Source organism: Pristiophorus japonicus, chromosome 21 (assembly GCF_044704955.1).
Source record: "Pristiophorus japonicus isolate sPriJap1 chromosome 21, sPriJap1.hap1, whole genome shotgun sequence".
Classification (NCBI taxonomy): domain Eukaryota; kingdom Metazoa; phylum Chordata; class Chondrichthyes; family Pristiophoridae; genus Pristiophorus; species Pristiophorus japonicus.
In genome coordinates this window covers 19,348,017-19,368,419 of record NC_091997.1, presented here as the reverse complement: position 1 = coordinate 19,368,419, position 20,403 = coordinate 19,348,017, and the positions used below count along the sequence as shown (strand labels likewise).

The following is a 20,403-nucleotide window of genomic DNA, read 5'->3' as shown; positions in this document are numbered from 1 at the left end:
AGGACACTAGTTTGAGACCTAGCTTTCTCACCCTCAAACGGAATTTGAAATTCTACCATGCTATGATTACTCTTCCCAAGAGGATCATTTACTACTCGATGAGAACCCAACACTACAGTGGATGCCTGGGTAATCTTGGTCTCTGCCACTGCTGACAATTTTCTGGCTGCCTTGAAAGAGGCAGAACTTGTGTCCTTTAGAAGTTAAAACATATTTATCCTGTGTCATGTATTCAACCAGCATTGTAACCCATGTATAAACTGACCTAAGTTGTACACCGTGACCAGTAGGTGGGAGACACTCCTAACCTGGACCTTCAGGTATAAAGGGGGAAGCTCCACCCACCTTCATCACTTGAGTGCTAAGGAATAAAGGACAGGTCACAGACTGACCTTCTCTCAAGCATGGGCCTCGTGTGCATTTATACTGTGTAGTAAGGACCTATCAATGGCGACAAGAAACTGGGATTTAAACCACGCGAGCATGGCCACTAGCAGAACAGACGAGAGGTACTGTGTTAAGGAATGGTTGAGATAGAGATTCAACATTGTTAAAGCAGCACACAGTTCTCCAGGCAGACAAGTGCAGTCAGGCATGCCCCAACATGTAGTCGAACCCAGAGGGGGAGTTCGACAGAGACAATGGCAAGCTGAACAGCGATTCACGCCATTTCAAGGGACAATGCGGCCAGTAATGGGGCCATCAACACCTGTTAATGGTGCACTCAAGGACAATAACAGATGCAGTCAGGGACGATCGACTAGCAAGGGACCTTTTGTTTCAAACCGCAACTCATGCTATAGGCGTGGAGGCATACATTCAGCCGGAGTTTGCAGAGATGAGCAAAATACTTGCAGAAATTGCAGAAAAGGACACTGGGGGAAATCGCTGGAAGCTGAAGTTCAGCGAGTTCATGTGGAGCACGTATACAGTTCATACACCAGGACGCCACCGATAATGATGAAAGTGCTCCTCAATGGCATCCCAGTATCAATGGAGTTAGACACGGGTGCCAGCCAGTCCCTGATGGGTTTCAAACAGTTCGAAAAGTTGTGGGCATCCAAGGCCAGGAGGCCAAAATTATCGCCGATTGACGCACAGCTACGGACTTACACAAAGCAGATCATTCCAGTGCTAGGCAGCGCCACGGTAGTCGTGACCCACAAAGATTCGGAGAACAGGTTGCCACTCTGGATTGTCCCAGGGGACGGTCCCGCACTACTGGGGAGGAGTTGGCTTGCTGTCATGAACTGGAACTGGGGCGATGTCAATGCAATTTCCTCTGTGGAGCGAGTATCATGCTTACAGGTCCTGGACAAATTTGACTCATTATTTCAACCCGGCATTGGCACTTTCATGGGGGACAAGGTAGTGATTCACATAAACCCGGACGCCAGACCAGTACACCACAAGGCCAGAGCGGTGCCGTACGTGATGCGGGAAAAGATAGAAGGCGAATTGGACCGCCTGTTGAGGGAAGGCATCATCTCGCCAGTCGAATTCAGTGACTGGGCAAGCCCGATTGTGCCGGTGCTCAAGGCGGATGGGTCGGTCAGGATATGTGGCGATTACAAGGCCACCATCAATCGGGTGTCACTCCAAGAGCAGTACCCGTTACCAAGAACGGAGGACCTCTTTGCGACGCTATCCGGTGGCAAACTTTTTTCAAAATTGGACCTGACCTCAGCTTACATGACCCAGGAGCTGGCGAGTGAGTTGAAGAAGCTGACCACCATCACGACACACAAGTGGTTGTTTGAGACAACAGATGTCCGTTCGGGATTCGCTCGGCCGCTGCGATCTTCCAACGAAATATGGAAAGCCTCCTCAAGTCGATTCCAGGGACGGTGGTTTTTCAGGACGACATCCTCATTACGGGTTACGATACTGAAGAGCACCTCCACAACCTGGAGGAGGTTCTACGCAGACTGGACCGGGTAGGTCTGTGAATGAAAAAGGCGAAGTGCGTCTTCCTAGCTCCAGAGGTAGAATTCCTGGGGATGAGGGTAGCAGCAGACGGGATCAGCCCTACTGCATCCAAGACGGAAGCGATCCAGAGAGCACCCAGACCCCATAACATGACGGAGCTGCATTCGTTCCTGGGGCTCCTGAACTATTTTGATAACTTTCTTCCCAAATTGACCACGCTGCTAGAGCCGCTACACATGCTCCTACGCAAAGGTCGCAAATGGGTCTGGGGGGACAGCCAGGAAAGGGCTTTTAATAGAGCACGCAAGTTGTTATGTTCCAACACTCTGTTAACGCTATATGGCCCATGTAAGAAACTTGTGTTAACGTGCGATGCGTCGTCCTATGGTGTCGGGTGTGTGTTGCAGCATGTCAATGCCAAGGGTCAGTTACAGCCGGTAGCTTATGCCTCCAGGAGTCTGTCCCAGGCAGAAAGGGGCTACGGGATGGTAGAAAAGGAGGCGCTCGCATGTGTATATGCGGTAAAGAAAATGCACCAGTATCTGTTTGGCAGGAAATTTGAGCTAGAGACAAATCACAAACCCCTAACGTCCCTTTTGGCCGACAACAAGGCCATAAATGCAAACGCATCGGCCCGCATACAGAGGTGGGCACTCACGTTAGCTGCCTATGACTACACAATTCGGCACAGACCGGACACCAAAAACTGGGGCCGATGCACTCAGCAGGCTCCCACTAGCCACCACTGAGGGGGCTACCGAGCATGGTGCTGAGATGGTCATGGCTGTTGAAGCTTTCGGAATTAAAGTCTGGACAAATAGAGACCCGCTATTGTCTCTAGTCAAGAAATGTGTCCTGAATGGGGAATGGGCAGCCACGTACAGGGCATGCCCTGAGAAATTTAAACCATTTCACAGGCGCAAGGATGAACTCTCGATTCAGGCCGATTGCCTACTGTGAGGAAACCACATAGTCATGCCCCAGATGGGCAGAGAGGTGTTCATCAGAGAACTCCACAATGAGCACCCGGGCATTGTCATGATGAAGGCAATTGCCAGGTCACACATTTGGTGGCCAGGGATAGACGCAGATCTGGAACTTTGTGTTCGCAGGTGCAACACGTGTACCCAGCTGGGCCATGCGCCCAGGGAAGCCCCCCTTAGCCCCTGGCCATGGCCCGCCAAGCCTTTGTCACGCATCCATGTGGACTACGCAGGTCCTTTCATGGGGAAAATGTTTTTGGTTGTAGTAGACGCCTACTCCAAATGGATCAAGTGTGACATTTTAAATTCAAGCACATCCTCTGCCACGGTAGAAAGTCTACGGGCAATGTTCGCCGCCCACGGTCTACCGGACATCTTGGTCAGCGACAATGGCCAGTGCTTCACAAGCACTGAATTCCAGGACATCATGGCAGGCAATGGAATTAACCACGTTAGAACGGCACCGTTCAAGCCGGCCTCAAACGGCCAGGCAGAACGAGCAGTGCAGATAATCAAACAGGGGATGCTCAGATTCCAAGGGGGTTCCCTACAAACACGCTTATCACTCCTCCTGTTGGCCTATAGATCCCGACCACACTCGCTCACAGGGGTTCCACCCGCAGAGCTATTAATGAAAAGGACGCTCAAAACCCGATTATCCCTTATAAACCCCACCATGAAAGAAATTGTCGAGAGCAGGCGCCAGCCACAATATCACTACCATGACAGGAATGCGAGGGCGCGATGTATTGATGTAAATTATCCTGTTTTTGTCCTCAACTACGCTGCAGGGCCCAAATGGCTCGCAGGCACTGTGGTTGCCAAAGAGGGAAATAGGATTCTGGTAGTTAAACTTACCAATGGACAAATCTGCCGCAAACATGTGGATCAAACAAAAAGGAGGTTCAGCAACCCCATAGAAGAAGCAGAGGAAGAATACGATGTAGAGTTCACTCCACCACAGGTGACCGAACACCAGAACCAAACGGAGGAGAGCCCAATCACTGTGGGCAGTCCGGACAGGCCTGAGGCACCGCAAACAGCAGACACTCAGGCCAGCGCCCAACAACCGGAGCCCCAACTCAGGCACTCTACAAGGGAGCGTAAACCACCAGAGAGACTCAACCTGTGATCCCAATAAGACTTTGTGGGGGGAGGTGATGTCATGTATTCAACCAGCATTGTAACCCATGTATAAACTAACCTAAGTTGTACACCATGAGAACAATGACCAGTAGGTGGGAGACACTCCTAACCTGGACCTTCAGGTATAAAAGGGGAAGCTCCACCCACCTTCATCACTTGAGTGCTAAGGAATAAAGGACAGGTCACAGACTGACCTTCTCTCGAGCATGGGCCTCGTGTACATTTATACTGTGTAGTAAGGACCTATCATCCTGGATCAGCCTCCTTACTCGGGGGTCATGAGTTTGGGAGGGGTGTCTGCACCTATGGGGTAAGCGGGCACCAAAGGAATGCCCTGTGACACTGCCACTCTCTGGATCTATGCAAATTAGGTGCCATCACTCTGATCCCACAAACTCCAGCAGACACCAGAAGATACGATCCAAGCACAACCATGAGGATCACTGCCGGTGGAAATTTAGGGCTGAGTATTGTAAGACACCTTTGAAATAGGGTTTCAAATGGAGGAGCTGGAGATGATTAAACAATGAGGGGCTGAAATTCCCTTGATACCACCGTCCGTTAATGTCAGCAATGGCCAACAAATGGGCGGCAAAGGTTTACCATGGGCAGTAAGTGGCAATCATGCCTCCATCGAAAGTGACTTGCTTTGTGGTAGAGGCGCCAAGAGGTAATGCTGCGCTCTCTAACGTCACACGTGGTGATGTCATCCAGTGTGCAACACCCCCTTGGTGCCGCTGTCGCAAGATTGCGTTTCTATGCTGGCCTTCCCGGCAGGCGTTTGTACAGCCTGCAAAAAGTGGTGTGAACATCGCAGATCTCCGGCGGAATTGCCCAGCGATCAAGGTAAGTTTTTTTCTTTATTTATTTCATCTTTTATTTACTAGTTGTACTAGTGAGGAAGTGTATGTGTGGGTCGGTGAAGTTTTAGTTTTATTTTCTTCCCATTTTCCCAGCTCGCATGCCGGCAGCATCCCGTTGCGAAATTGAGTCGGCCTCCTGAGCTCCCGCCCCGAAGGCACCCGAGGATGAGTGCGCAACTCCACTCAGCGCAGCTCTCTCATCGTTGGCAATAAAAACTAAACTTTGCAGTTGGAGCTTGCACCCAACATTGAAATCAGCACTCAGGCGGTGACACCGTCTCAAAAATGGCCATAACCAATTTCGACCCCTTAAGGAGTAATTTTACAAGTTTACACTCCCAGTGCAAAGAACTGCACACAAACAGCATGAGTATATTGTGCACAGAAATTAGCACATCCCATTAATTGTCCGCCCAGTTATCCATCCATTAAAATATTGGGAATACACACAAAGAGAAAACCAGATTCACATGTTGGGTGCAACCCTTTTTCAGAACTGTTCGACTCATTCTTTGTGATGAAATCGGTCACCAGAAATGTTAACTCATCTTCATCCAGCACATGTTGACTATTTTGTATATTTCTAGTGTTGTCAATGTTTATTCCAGTTGTGCAAGCAGTTATTATATTCTTAGCGATTGAGAGTAATACAACAACTGAGCATGTGCTCTGGCCCATACATGGAGCACAGGCAGAATGCTGAAAGGGCATTAGCGTAAAGCTGCTTTTGTCAGTGATAACATTTTTTTAGTTCAATGTGCAGGTAAACAAAGGGTTCACTCCAACACATTGACAATTTTCTGCCCCAGTTAGTGACTATGCCCAAGAACTAACCATTGTGCAACATATAACTAATCTAGGATGGCCATATTTTCTGAACCCAATCCCTGGAAACGCAGCAAAGTAGTCAGAATAGAAAATGTAGGTTGTGCAGTGTAATGAAGCAAACATTTTTAGCAGCACATACACACTACAAATGCAAATCAAACGTGCATAGAATTATCGCGGATGTGACGTCGCACTATAGAAGTGCATTCAGACACCATTTATAAATACATTGGGCGAGAATTTCCTCTCACATCACCCATTTACCACCCAGTTACCGTCCTTTTCAGCTCCCAATTAGCGTCGGCAGTAATTTGGACCTACCATTACCGTCGGCGTTGCTGCAAAGCGCCCGCCCACTTTGGACATCCACAAATGTTGGAAAATTCACTCCCAGCGCTAAATTCTATAAATGTGTTTTTTAATGTCTGCTACCACCCATTATCGCTGCACTGGAAACCGTCCATTTTTGAAGTACTTACCTGACTTAGGCCCAGCGTTATGGCTCCCTCCATTTTGTTTCCAGCTTGAGAGTGGCCCAGAATATCGTGGATACTGAAGAAACACAATTGTGCAGTACTGCCCGTCTAACAGTGCAGTTCAATACTGCCCCTCCCACTGTCCAGTGCTCCCTCAGTACTGCCCCTCTTATAGTGCAGCCATCCCTCTGTACTGCCCCTCCAATAGTGCAGCGCTCCGTCAGTACTGCCCCTCCAATAGTGCAGCCATCCCTCTGTACTGTCCCTCCAATAGTGCAGCGCTCCCTCAGTACTGCCCCTCCAATAGTGCAGCCATCCCTCTGTACTGCCCCTCCAATAGTGCAGCCATCCCTCTGTACTGCCCCTCCAATAGTGCAGCGCTCCCTCAGTACTGCCCCTCCAATAGTGCAGCCATCCCTCTGTACTGTCCCTCCAATAGTGCAGCGCTCCCTCAGTACTGCCCCTCCAATAGTGCAGCCATCCCTCTGTACTGCCCCTCCAATAGTGCAGCCATCCCTCTGTACTGCCCCTCCAATAGTGCAGCCATCCCTCTGTACTGCCCCTCCAATAGTGCAGCGCTCCCTCAGTACTGCCCCTCCAATAGTGCAGCCATCCCTCTGTACTGCCCCTCCAATAGTGCAGCCATCCCTCTGAACTGCCCCTCCAATAGTGCAGCGCTCCCTCTGTACTGCCCCTCCAATAGTGCAGCCATCCCTCTGTACTGCCCCTCCAATAGTGCAGCGCTCCCTCAGTACTGCCCCTCCAATAGTGCAGCCATCCCTCAGTACTGCCCCTCCGATCTTCAGTGCTGTCCTTCTCTTCTCTGCGCATGTGCGGGGTCAAACGTGGGAGAATGGCCGTGAATGTGCAGAGAAGCTTTTCCGGCCGTTTTGCACAGAGGTTCTGCTTTCCTTTGTACAGGTAAGCTGATCGCTGACTTTAGTCACGGTTTGGCCGCACGCTCGACTCCGTTGTCGAACCACTTCGCTACCGATGACATCTAGGACCCGAAAATCTCTGGAGCGCGCACCAACGGTATTCCGGCGGTTAAAAAGATGCAACCGCCGGAATACCGCTAACGATCGGGCAGGGGCGATCCGCATACAAATTCTAGCCCATAAATACTGTTCAGTCCATTTACCTGACACTGTGATTATGTTTAACGGTATGATATGCATATATTCAATGAATATGTCTCTAGTCTATTTGGGGACGACTTTTATGAACCGGGGACCCTTCCGAGTACACTGTTTGCCCGGGGACACAATACTTTATCGGGGGACTGTCTCAGGAAAACAGGGTCCTATGGTCACCCTAAATTAATCTCCAATACCTCCTTCTGATAGGCTGTTCAAGAAAAATTAATGCTCTTTAGTCCATTAAAAGGATCAGTGTGGCATAATTTTTATTATTTCTTTTATTGACGAAGAAGTGAAGTTAAGTTGCATCAAGGTGAGTTTTGCTGTATCTGTTACTCTGTACGTTCACTGACTGCAGTGTTGTCCCAATAGCATAGCCACTAGTTACACGTAGCCAATTGTTAGAAATCGGGGATGTCTAAAAATGTATAAAACTTTAAGAATGTCTAAAACAGATAGGAATGCTGTGTTTAGATCGTTGTTTTGAACTGGAGCCGAATTATCTGCTGAAGATGCTGAGAAATGCTAATGCCTCAGTACCCTGCTGAGATGTTATAGTATTTGGCAAACATTAACTGTGGTTTTCAAGTTAAAGGTTCAGTTTGTTTATGTATCTTAAGACAGCTTGAATAGAAAGGCTTAGAATTGAAGGATGTTTGTAGCAATTAGTGTAAACACGGGCATTTTGTAAAGACTGGTTGACATGACAAAGCTCTGGTTTGGGCTTCATAGTTCAAAGGACTAGACTTTGTATTGCGGGAATAGGGACAAGATAGATGAAATGTTTTCCACAGGAAGAAACCCTGAGTTAGTGTAAACAGAGTGACATATGGCCAAAATCGGAAGACATTTTCAAGGCAGATTCTTGAAACAAGGATCGAGACAAAGAACTAGAGGTCTTATTGCATATTAAGTTTTTAAGGGAACCACTATAGGTCAAAAGGTCTTGTCAATATTCAGTTCAGGCCCACCCCTGAAAATAGGTTAAAAGTGACCTCCCGGAAGCTAGTAGTCACAGACCAGTGGAGGGGAGAACGGATCAGAACGGAGAGCTGGTCAAACACTCTTCAAGAGTGATCCCACGCTTTACCGAAGGAAGCTCTAGACAGACAGAGAGGGAATCCAGAAGTGGCCAATTGCAGTTTTGATTAGTAAATAAATATCAGTAATAGACTCAGTCATTGGGCATGTGACCGCAGTACTTAGCTGTACAGTGTATGCATGTGGACTTTAACCTTTTTGTACATTTGTTGGTATTACTAAGACGAAAAATAAAGCAGGCGAGTGTTTTTGATCGCTAAGCGTGCTTTACTTCCTTCATTACTGCTTATCGGTTATCTGCTAAAATGGTGTGTAACATAAGTGAAAATGCCAGACTTCAACACCATGCAAACACCAGTAACATTGGTCTTGAATTTGCGGTCGGAGGCTTACCTCCAGACTACACCACCGATCCGTGAAAAATGTATGAACATACCTCCTGGCGCCAAAGCTACGGAGAAGTCATGCCCTGGGCCTGCAGGCGTATGCCTGTGTAAAGGCCCACGGATCCCAGGAACGCAGGCAGTTTCGGAAGCGTCCGTGGAATCAGGTGTGCCAGGTCGTCCAATGAGAAAGGAGGATTCCATTTACGAACAGAATCCCCATGAACTCTAATGCAATTCTGAAATAATTAAACAATTTAGACAACTGCAATAAAAATACATGTTCTGATTTTCAAATTTGATTAGAGGTCCCTTCAATACAGCAAATACAATAATAATTTAATTCTGAAAAATAATTTTGAATATTTTAATCCAGGTCAAAATTTGAATAAACTAATTTTAAGTGTTTGATCATCATTTTTTAATATAAATATTTTTATTTAAGATTTATATTAATGCTTATGCTGGTGAAAGCAGGCACTATGCCCGCTTTGACCAGGCGTAAGGGTTTTGCAGACATTTTCTGGGCGGTAGGTGGACAAATAGCCCAAAAGTGAATTTCTAGTCAGTTCAGACGATCTGTCAAGGCGTACCTTAACAGATCGCAAGTTCCGTGCATGCACAGCACATGCAGAAACCTGGAACTTGTGGGGCCTTTCAGAAGACTTGCGACGGTGTACGCGGAACTGCAAATTCTGGGCTATTGTATGGCAAGGGGAGCAGTCATCATGCTCAGCTAAACCAATCACTCTAGGCCAGCAGAAGAGAGCAAGCCTATACAATAAGCACTCAACAGGACACCTCATAATAAAGCTCAAATACCATCAAACAACTTTCTGATTGGAGAATGGAGAGCAGGGGCAGGCCTAGTGTATCTTGTTGTGTGAGTCAACATTCTCAGCGTTCATTCCGATGAAGTCAAAGTCAATTCTAAGCCTTTCCATTCAAACTGCTGGACAAAAATCTAGGGGACGAATTGGGCTCACCACCCCTCAAAGGAAGTGGAGTGCAACCTCGCACGCTCCACTTCCTTTAGGGGCATGTCCCGGGGCGCTACTGGGGCACGGTCCAGAGCGCTATGCAGATGCTCCGCGTAGTGCTGACGTAATAAAGGGGAGGGCTGCTGTGCACTCGGCAAGGCCTCTGACGGCCTCCACTAGCGGTTCATGAGTATGGGAGGGTTGCCAGGCTTCATGATGGCGGCCCGGACCACACAGAAGAACAGGTAATACAGCCGACCAGAGAGTCAGCAGCACATATAAGGTGGTTGGCGACCTCCCCTTTAACTCCTGCCCCGCAAGCGAATGTCGGCCAGCTTCACGACTCACAAAGCTGGCGTTGACAGGTCCACAAATCCTTGAAGGTAGCAATCAAGATAGATAAGGTGGTTAAGAAGGCATATGGAATACGCACCTTTATTAGTCGAGGCATGGAATACAAGAGCAAGGAGGTTATGCTGGAGCTGTATAAAACACTGGTTAGGCCGTAGCTGGAGTACTGTCTGCAGTTCTGGGCACCACATTACAGGAAAGAGAGGGTACAGAGGAGATTTACAAGAATGCTGCCTGGTCTGGAGAATTTTGGCTATGAGGAAAGATTGGAGATGCTGGGTCTGTTTTCTTTAGAACAGAGAAGGCTAAGGGGAGACCTGATTGAGGTGTATAAAATTATGAGGGGCAGGGATAGAGTGGATAGGAAGGACCTGTTTCCCTTGGTGAGGGGTCAACAACCAGGGTCATAGATTTAAAGTAATTGGGGGGAGGTCTAGAGAAGATATGAAGGGAAATTTCTTCATCCAGAGGATGGTGGGGGTCTGGAACTCACTGCCTGAAAGGGTGGTAGAGGCAGAAATCCTCACCACATTTAAAAAATACTTGGATGTGCACTTAAAGTGCCGTAACCTACAGGGCTATGGACCAAGAGCTGGAAAGTGGGATTAGGCTGGATAGCTCTTGGCCGGCCGGCACGGACACGATGGGCCAAAATGGCCTCTTTCCATGCTGTAAATTTCTATGATTCTATTCCATGACTAGATCTGGGGGGACCAGTGGATGTGGTGTATTTGGATTTATAAAAGGCATTCAATAAGGTGCCTCATAGAGGTTATTAAACAAAATTAGCGCTCACGGGATTGGGTTTAATATACTAGCATGGATTGAGGATTGGTTAACGGACAGAAAACAGGGAGTGGGAATAAATGGGTCATTTTCGGGTTGGCAGGCTGTAGCTAGTGGGGTTCCGCAAGGATCGGTGCTTAGGCCCCAGCTATTCACAATCAATATCAATGACTTTCATGAGGGGAACAAATGTAATAAATCCAAGTTTGCTGATGATATATAGAAACATAGAAACATAGAAAATAGGTGCAGGGGCAGGCCATTCAGCTCTTTGAGCCTGCACCGCCATTCAATTTGATCATGGCTGATCATGCAACTTCAGTATCTCACTCTCGCTTTCTCTCCATACCCGCTGATCCCCTTAGCCGTAAGGGCCACATCTAACTCCCTCTTGAACATATCCAATGAACTGGGCTCCACAACTTTCTGTGGTAGATAATTCCACAGGTTCACCACTCTCTGGGTGAAAAAGCTTCTCCTCATCTCGGTCCTAAATGGCTTACCCCTTATCTTTAGACTGTGTCCCCTGGTTCTGGACTTCCCCAACATCGGGAACATTCTTCCTGCATCTAACCTGTTCAGTCCCATCATAATTTTATATGTTTCTATGAGATCCCCTCTCATTCTTCTAAATTCCAGTGAGTATAAGCCTAGCCGATCCAGTATTTCTTCATATGTCAGTCCTGCCATCCCGGGAATCAGTCTGGTGAACCTTCGCTGCACTCCCTCAATAGGAAGCACATCCTTCCTCAGATTAGAAGACCATAACTGCACACAATACTCAAGGTGTGGTCTCACCAAGGCCCTGTACAACTGCAGTAAGTCCTCCCTGTTCCTATACTCAAATCCTCTCGCTATGAAGGCCAGCATGCCATTTGCATTCTTTATTGCCTGCTGTACCTGCATGCCTACCTTCAGTGATTGATGTACCATGACACCCAGGTCTCTTTGCAGCTCCCTTTTTACTAATCTATCACCATTCAGATAATAATCTGCCTTCCTGTTTTTGCCACCAAAGTGGATAACTTCACATTTATCCACATTATACTGCATCTGCCATGCATTTGCCCATTCAACTAACCTGTCCAAGTCACCCTGCAGCCTCGTTGCAATGTTGGAGAGAAATTTTCCAATGGAGGAAAGACACCTGTAGCATAGTGTTAGAATTAAATGTGTGTGCATAAAATGTATGAAGATGGCTGCCTGTGATTCAGCAAAGCCTCAAGGGATCCTGTTAGCCGAAAGAGACTGCATTCCTCGTAACTGATAACTGCCGTTTCTCACACAGGAATACACATAAAAGACGAGCTCAGCAGATGTCCCTAATCAACAGGTTTCCAGGCCCCAGACAAGATGTCCCAGTTGAATGATAGAACAATAAGCATCTGTAACAGGATTAAGATAAGGAGACTGCCCAAAGACAGCACCCAAGGACAGTAAGAAAAGGGGGGGACCCGGACAATGTCACAAGACCATGAATAACTTTTAGCAACACATGAGGCAATCACGCAGCCACCTAATGTTTAGAGACCACTTCTATTGGTCTAGTTGAATCTATATGTAATCTATAATCAATATGATTGGATAGTGTCCAGCCTAAATGGGCTGATGTAACTGTAGTAAACTGTTGTAAAACATATAAAAATCCTTGAAACCCTTTGTTCGGTGGAGAGAGGTACCTGGATGAACCACTGGCTTCATCTCCCCGCCGGCGTAATAAACCGTTTTGATGTATGGAACCGACCCTGAATGACGAGTGATTCGCGCTAACAATGGCGTCACGAACAGGATATTGCAGAGGCCGTTGGGACACCCCTGAAGAATCCGGGTGAGTATTGGCAGTAGATCCCAGGGGGAAGGGACCAGGTGGTGTCCAGAGGCCGACGCAATATCCAATCTGTAACAAGGGTTGGACCAACAGTCAAAACGGCGGTAGGTAGTCGTAAGGAGACATGGGGAAATGTGGGAATTACTTAAACGCTTTTTAAGAATTGTATAAGTTTGTGTAATAGCAGACTTGTGACTTGACAGTAGCTAGAAACGGTCTACTACAAGTCGCGCTGGAAAGAAAAAGCGGATCTCTGAGAGTTAGACAATCTACTACAAGTCGCGCCGGGTAAAAAGGCGGACCTCTGAGAGTTAGATCCCTAACGAGCTAACCATCCCCAATACACAATATGGCCAATGTAACACCAGAACTCGAGCGGGGGCCGAAGGGTCCCTTACCTGCCACCTGGCGGAGAAACAAAAGAAAGTAATAGAAAAGGCCTGAGTTCTGATTCTTTGAGCCCACATAAAATTAACAGAGAAAGTAAATCAATCATGTAATAATCTATCATCATGTATTAATTTATTTTAAAAAACCCTGATAGTGACTATCTTAAGTGATGCATGGATCCAAAAATAAAGCTGGCCAAACAATAAGCTTTGTTGAATGAAGAGAGATTTTTGTGAATATCTGTCTTTGAGTGCGTGTGCTTGAGTGATTTTTGACTGCGGAATGAATTTTTCACGTGTCTGAAAGCCTGTATGGAAAGGTGGTGGAGCTATCTGTTTGTTTTAGCTCCACCTACTTTTTCAAAAAGTGAAAGTTTTTTAAAAACCCTTTGCAGTGTTGTCCTGTATGTAGGAAGTTTTAAGAAAGTGTGAACCTAGAATTGAATTACATTTTAAGTTAGAAACGCAGGTGTGGATTTATTCGGATGATAAGTTACGGAGCTAGGAAATGCACAAAGGATAGGTTTGTTGAGCAAAAGATAAAAAAATACATGGTCTCGGTGGTTTTTTAAAAAAAAATTATTTAACACGCTCACTTACTTGCCGAAAGAAACATGCAATCATTGATTACAGTGGGTTGAAAGACGTAAATTTAGTCTAGGAATGAGATAAAGAATGCCTTTAAAAAAGCCTGCATGGGTCTCTCGAGGCTGCGGGCTAAGGAAGTACGCTCCCATTTTCCTATGTGTAAAACCTTGACGCGAAAGCTTCTAGCTCAGTAAAAAGAGCTTTAAATAAAAGATTGGCATTCCAAATTTGAATTGGGATTTTGAGATATTAAGAGAAGGCACAGCAAAATACTGAGATAGATTCAAATAAAAAAAAAAAAAAATCTGATCTCTTTAAAAAAAAAGAGAAATAAAACTAAAAGGTTTGGAAACAATCTCGAAATACCTTCAGGGATCAGGTCAAACTCCTGGACGAGTGGTGAGCTATCTGTAAAGGTGTAAAAGGGACTTTTGGAAAAAAAAATGTTAAAACAGCAAGCTTCAGCAGTTTAGAAAAAAGGACATTGTAACGGCCTTGAAACTGGAACATTTGAGATAACAAAAAGCAGCTCTCAAAACCTACGTGCGTTCTAGTTATGGGGAAAAAAAAGATAAAGACGCAACCTTGAAAGAAAACAAATTGAACGAATTTGAAAGAAAAAGTGTCTTCGATTGTATGATGATTTTAAATTAACAAATTTACGGAGACACGAGCCCTCTGTGTAAAATATAAAACCTAATTTGAAGAAAGGAGATCTGAAAAAAAAAGATGTAATGTACTAAATAGGTGCTGGAAAAAAAAGTGTTTGCGATGGAAAAAGACATAACTTACTAAATACTAGGTGATATTGGCTGTGAAAAAGATATTGGTTTCATTGAAATAAAAATTTATGGAAGAGGTAAAAGACACTCTCCATTGATAATGATTTTAAATTACAAGAAAGTTTCACTGCAGTTTGAAAATTTTTCCAAAATGCACGTTGTTTATCAAGAAAAGTCCCGAACAGTCTAAAAAAGCAGGAGCGTTTTGAAAATAACAAGGAGAAAAGATCTAAGCTGTGCGAACTCAGCACAGAAAAAAAACTGAGAATTAGAAAATCTTACTGCATTTTAAAATTCTTATAGAAAATTGAACTGGCACGGAAGTTTAGATTTTGTGCTGAGAGAGAAATAAAACACAGGATTCGCCCAGTGAACGGGACCGTAAAAAAAACAAAATGTTGGAATGTATACAGCTTGTGTGAAAATTGGATTTCAGTAAACAAAATAGCTATTAAAAATGTGTGGTCTCGTTTTAAATCAATTAAAAAAAAATCTTTGATAAATACTTGAATTAGAAGTTTAGAAAAAATTGGAGTTTAATCTAAAACGCTGTCTTTCCTGATGAGAAGATTTTTATTATGACGGCTTTACTAATGATTTCTGCTGTTTTAACGGATTCCTAATTTCTAAGCAAGTTTTGAAGGCACAAAGACGTGAAAAAATTTTTGGATGATTACACAAAGTCACGTAATGACATCAGGCCTTCTTACAAATCTGTAAAGGAGTTAACCCTTTCCATTGACAGCTGTTTTATACTGGACATTTATTAATTTGGATTTCTTAAAAAAAATAAAGACTCACCTGACAGATAGAGGAAATGGTGGGATAGTCAGAATAAAAATAAAATAGAACTAGCCTATGTAATAATACTTGCCTGGTACAAATAAAGAAATAGATACTCAAATAAAACAAATTCAAGAGTTAAAAGCTAAGATAAATAAGCTGGAAGAGATTTTTTTTAAACGGGACCAGACGGATAGTGCAGTGCGCAGCCATAGCACCATCACCTATGGCAATAGAGCCAATGTACCCCACGGTGGGTAAGTGGAGTCCACAAACCCAACCGAACCCTTACCTCCAATTTCACAGAGTGACCTCGACATGCATGGATAAAAGATGAGTAGACCAGAACCTAACACCTGGTGACGACCAGGATCTGTTTAAAATTTGCAGATAAAACACTCACCGAGATGGGACCACAGCGGCTACTTCGACTCTGGAGACTCATGATACGGGGAACCTTAAGGCCCACGCAAGCACTGGATAATACAGATGGACTACGAGAAATATAGCACACGCAGGAAAGACATAACTATATGAACTATGGGGCCTTGTTTAATTTAACTGATGGAATATGTATCCCAGCAGCCAAGGACTGGAGCAAGGACAGAACTTATTTTAACGCATAATGTTAAGCATGAAATTGTGCCTGTTCTGATCAATATCTCAGGCATTCGAATGCTGGAATATTGTACGGAACAGGCAAGGAAGATGTATAGTGTATTAAGTAAGGTTGTAATGCAGCAGGCTGCCGATGCCATGGGTGCCAGTCGGCTCCACGGACAAGAGCAGGTGCAGAGGCATAAGTGGGGAATAATTAATGACGTTGCTACCAGCTTTAATACCGGGACCTCCATAATAAACTCACTGGATATACAGTGGCTTCATCTCCCTGCCGACGTAATAAACCGTTTTGATGTATGGAACCGACCCTGAGTGACGAGTGAATCTTGAAGGGTACATTCGCACTAACAGCATCATCCTCACAGCTCACTCTGCCACCCAGCTTAGTGTCATCTGCAAACTTAGAGATATTACCTTCAATTCCTACGTCTAAATCATTAATGTATATTGTAAATAGCTGAGGTCCCAGCACTGAACCTTGCGGCACCTCACTAGTCATTACCTGCCATTCTGAAAAGGATCCATTTATTCCCACTCTTTGCTTCCTGTCTGCCAACCAGTTCTCTATCCACGTCTGTACATTACCCCCAATACTATGTACCTTAATTTTGCACACCAATCTCTTGTGTGGCACCTTGTCAAAAGCCTTTTGAAAGTCCAAATACACCACATCCACTGGTTCTCCCTTATCCATTCTACTAGTTACATCCTCAAAAGACTCTAGAAGATTTGTCAAGCATAATTTCCCCTTCATAAATCCATGCTGACTTGGACCGATCCTACCACTGCTTTAGAAAATGCTCTGCTATTACATCTTTAATAATTGATTCCAGCATTTTCCCCACCACCGATGTCAGGCTAACCGGTCTATAATTCCCTGTTTTCTCTCCTTCCTTTTTTAAAAAGTGGGGTTACATTAGCTACCCTCCAATCCACAGGTACTGCTCCAGAGTCCATGGAATTCTAGAAAATGACCACCAATGCATCTACTATTTCTAGGGCCACTTTCTTAAGTACTCTGGGATGCAGACTATCAGGCCCTGGGGATTTATCGGCCTTCAGTCCCATTAGTTTCCCGAACACCATTTCCTGACTAATAAGGATTTCCCTCAGTTCCTCCTTCCCGCTAGGCCTTCGGTCCCCTAGTATTTTCAGGAGGTTAGTCGTGTCTTCCTTAGTGAAGACAGAACCAAAGTATTTGTTCAATTAGTCTGCCATTTCCTTGTTCCCCATTATGAATTCACCTGATTCTGACTGCAAGGGGCCTACATTAGTCTTCACTAATCTTTTTCTCTTCACATATCTATAGAAGCTTTTGCAGTCAGTTTTTATGTTCCCTGTAAGCTTACTCTCATACTTTATTTCCCCCTCCTAATTAGACCCTTTGTCCTCCTCTGCTGAATTCTAAATTTCTCCAGTCATCAGGTTTGCTGCTTTTTCTGGACAATGTATATGCCTCTTCCTTGGATTTAATACTATCCTTAATTTCCCTTGTTAGCTACGGTTGAGACACCTTCCCCGTTATATTTTTACTCCAGACAGGGATGTACAATTGTTGAAGTTCATCCATGTGATCTTTAAATGTTTGCCATTGCCTATCCACCGACAACCCTTCAAGTATCATTCGCCAGTCTATCCTAGTCAATTCACTATCGAAGTTTCCTTTTTTAAAGTTCAGGACCCTAGTCTCTGAGTTAACTGTGCCGCTCTCCAGCTTACTGAAGAATTCTACCATTTTATGGTCACTCTTCCCCAAGGGGCCACACACGGCCAGATTGCTAATTAATTTTCTCGCGTTACACAAGACCCAGTCTAGGATGGCCTGCTCTCTAGTTGGTTCCTCGACATATTGGTCTGAGAGGAGGATGCAAAGAGGCTTTACGGGGATATAGACAGGCTAAGTGAGTGGGCAAAAACACAGAAAATGGAATATAATGTGGAGAAATATGAGTTATCCACTTTGACAGGAAAAATAGAAAAGCAGAGTATTTTTTAAATGATGAACGATTGGGAAATGTTGGTGTTTAGACGGACCTGGGTGTACACGAATCACTGAAAGTTAACATGCAGGTAAAGCAAGCATTTAAGAAAGCAAATGGTATCTTTGCCTTTATAACAGAGGATTTGAGTAAAAAAGTAAAGATGTCTTACTACAATTATATAGGGCACTGGTGAGACTGCACCTGGAGTATTGTGTACAGTTTTGGTCTCCTTACGTAAGGAAGGATATATTTGCCATAGAGGGAGTGCAACAAAGGTTCACCAGACTGATTCCTGGGATGGGGAAATTGTCCTATGAGGAGAGACTGAGTAGACTATGCCTATATTCTCTAGTGTTTAGAAGAATGAGAGGTGATCTCATTGAAACATACAAAATATTGCAGGGCTTGACAAGGTAGATGCAGGGAGGATGTTTCCTCTGGCTGGGGAGTCTAGAACCAGAGGTCATAGTCTCAAAATAAGGGGTCATAGAAACATAGAAACATAAAAAATAGGTGCAGGAGCAGGCCATTCGGCCCTTCGAGCCTGTACCGCCATTCAATATGATCATGGCTGATCATGCAACCTCAGTATCCCACCCCTGCCTTCTCTCCATACCCCCTGGCCATAAGGGCCACATCTAACTCCCTCTTGAATATGTCCAATGAACTGGACTCAACAACTTTCTGTGGCAGAGAATTCCACAGGTTCACAACTCTCTGGGTGAAAAAGTTTCTCCTCATCTCGGTCCTACATGGCTTACCCCTTATCTTTAGACTGTGACCCCTCGTTCTGGACTTCCTCAACATCGGGAACATTCTACCTGCATCTAACCTGTCCAGTCCCGTTAGAATTTTATAAGTTTCTATGAGATCCCCTCTCATTCTTCTAAATTCCAGTGAATATAAGCCTACCCGATCCAGTCTTTCCTCATGTGTCAGTCCTGCCATCCCAGGAACCTTCGCTGTACTCCCTCAATAGCAAGCACGTCCTTCCTCAGATTAGGAGATCAAAACTGCACACAATACTCAAGGTGTGGTCTCACGAAGGCCCTGTACAACTGCAGCAAGACCCCCCTGCTTCTATACTCAAAACCCCTCGATATGAAGGCCAACATGCCATTTGCTTTCTTCACCACCTGCTGTACCTGCATGCCAACTTTCAATGACTGATGTACCATGACATCCAGGTCTCGTTGCACCTCCCCTTTTACTAATCTGTCACTATTCAGATAATAATCTGCCTTCCTGTTTTTGCCACCAAAGTGGATAACCTCACATTTATCCACATCATACTGCATCTGCCATGCATTTGCCCACTCACCTAACCTGTCCAATCACCCTGCAGCCTCTTAGCATCCTCCTCACAGCTCACACCGCCACCCAGCTTAGTGTCATTTGCAAACTTGGAGATATTACCTTCAATTCCTTCGTCTAAATCATTAATGTATATTGTAAATAGCTGGGGTCCCAGCACTGAACCCTGCGGCACCCCATTAGTCACTGCCTGCCATTTAGGACTGAGGTGAGGAGAAATTTCTTCACTGAGAAGGTAGAACATTTTTGAAATGCTCTACCTTAGAGGGCTGTGGAGGCTCTGTCATTTAATATATTCAAGACAGAGATTGCTAGATTTTTGGATATTTAGGGAATCGAGGGATATGGGGGTAGTGCAGGCTCAAGGGGCCGAATTGCCTACTCCTGCTCCTATTTCTTATGTTCTTATGTTCTTATGTTCTTAAACATTTCATGGTTTGCTTGTAATCATTTTTAATACTTCTTACCTGCCTTGGTCTGGATTGATACATATTCCATTTGTTCTTTAATGATTTTTAATTCGAGATTTTCGAACTCTTTTTCCTTTTCCAATTTTTGTGACTGTAATCTTTCAATTAGAATTTCGAAACGATTAAGTATTGGCCAATGTACTGCTGATGATAGTGAAAAGAATGGGAAGAATGGTATATTTGCGAAGGTCCATTCAATGTTGAACAACCGTTGTCTCTCCTTGTTGTCATTTAACTCTCTTTGTATGTGATTAATTTCAGCCTTGATCTTTTCTTTCGCCTCATTTAGTGATTTCATGCAATCTTGATGGACTTTCATTTCCTTCTTCAACCTTTCTGCTTGATTATTACCTTCAGTCTGCATACGTAGAACAAGACTACAATCTGAATTAACCTCTTTGTGAAGAGAGATGAATCTACAACAAATGTAAAGGAAACATTTAAAATTAATTAACAATCCAAGATAATGAGCTGCCAAGTTTATCCTTCTATTGTCAGCCAAGTCAGTGTTGTCCAAAAGGTTAGCCATGAGCCACAACTCTTTTGAAGTAAACAAAATTAAACATTAAATCGTGCCCCCCGATCTGGGGGACACTCCAAACATTTCCCAAGGAGCCATGAGTCACATGTGGCTAATTGGGAATCCAGATGTGGGTAATTGCATTTCTAATTAGTTAATAAAAAAATAGCACCATTGTTGGGCATGTGATCTCAATGCTCATTGGTACAGTGTATGCATGT

At 44.7% G+C, this 20,403-nt stretch overlaps 1 protein-coding gene across 1 annotated transcript in view; it reads right to left on the bottom strand.

Moving 5' to 3' along the window:
• LOC139233620 (uncharacterized) overlaps positions 1-20,200 on the bottom strand; it is a 28,959-nt gene extending 8,759 nt beyond the window's left edge. Inside the window, exon 1 of the mRNA XM_070864027.1 lies at positions 19,660-20,200. Coding sequence (XP_070720128.1) covers positions 19,660-20,191 — 532 coding nt within the window. The 5' untranslated portion in view covers positions 20,192-20,200. The remainder of the gene's footprint in view (positions 1-19,659) is intronic.
• Positions 20,201-20,403: the final 203 nt, after the last annotated feature.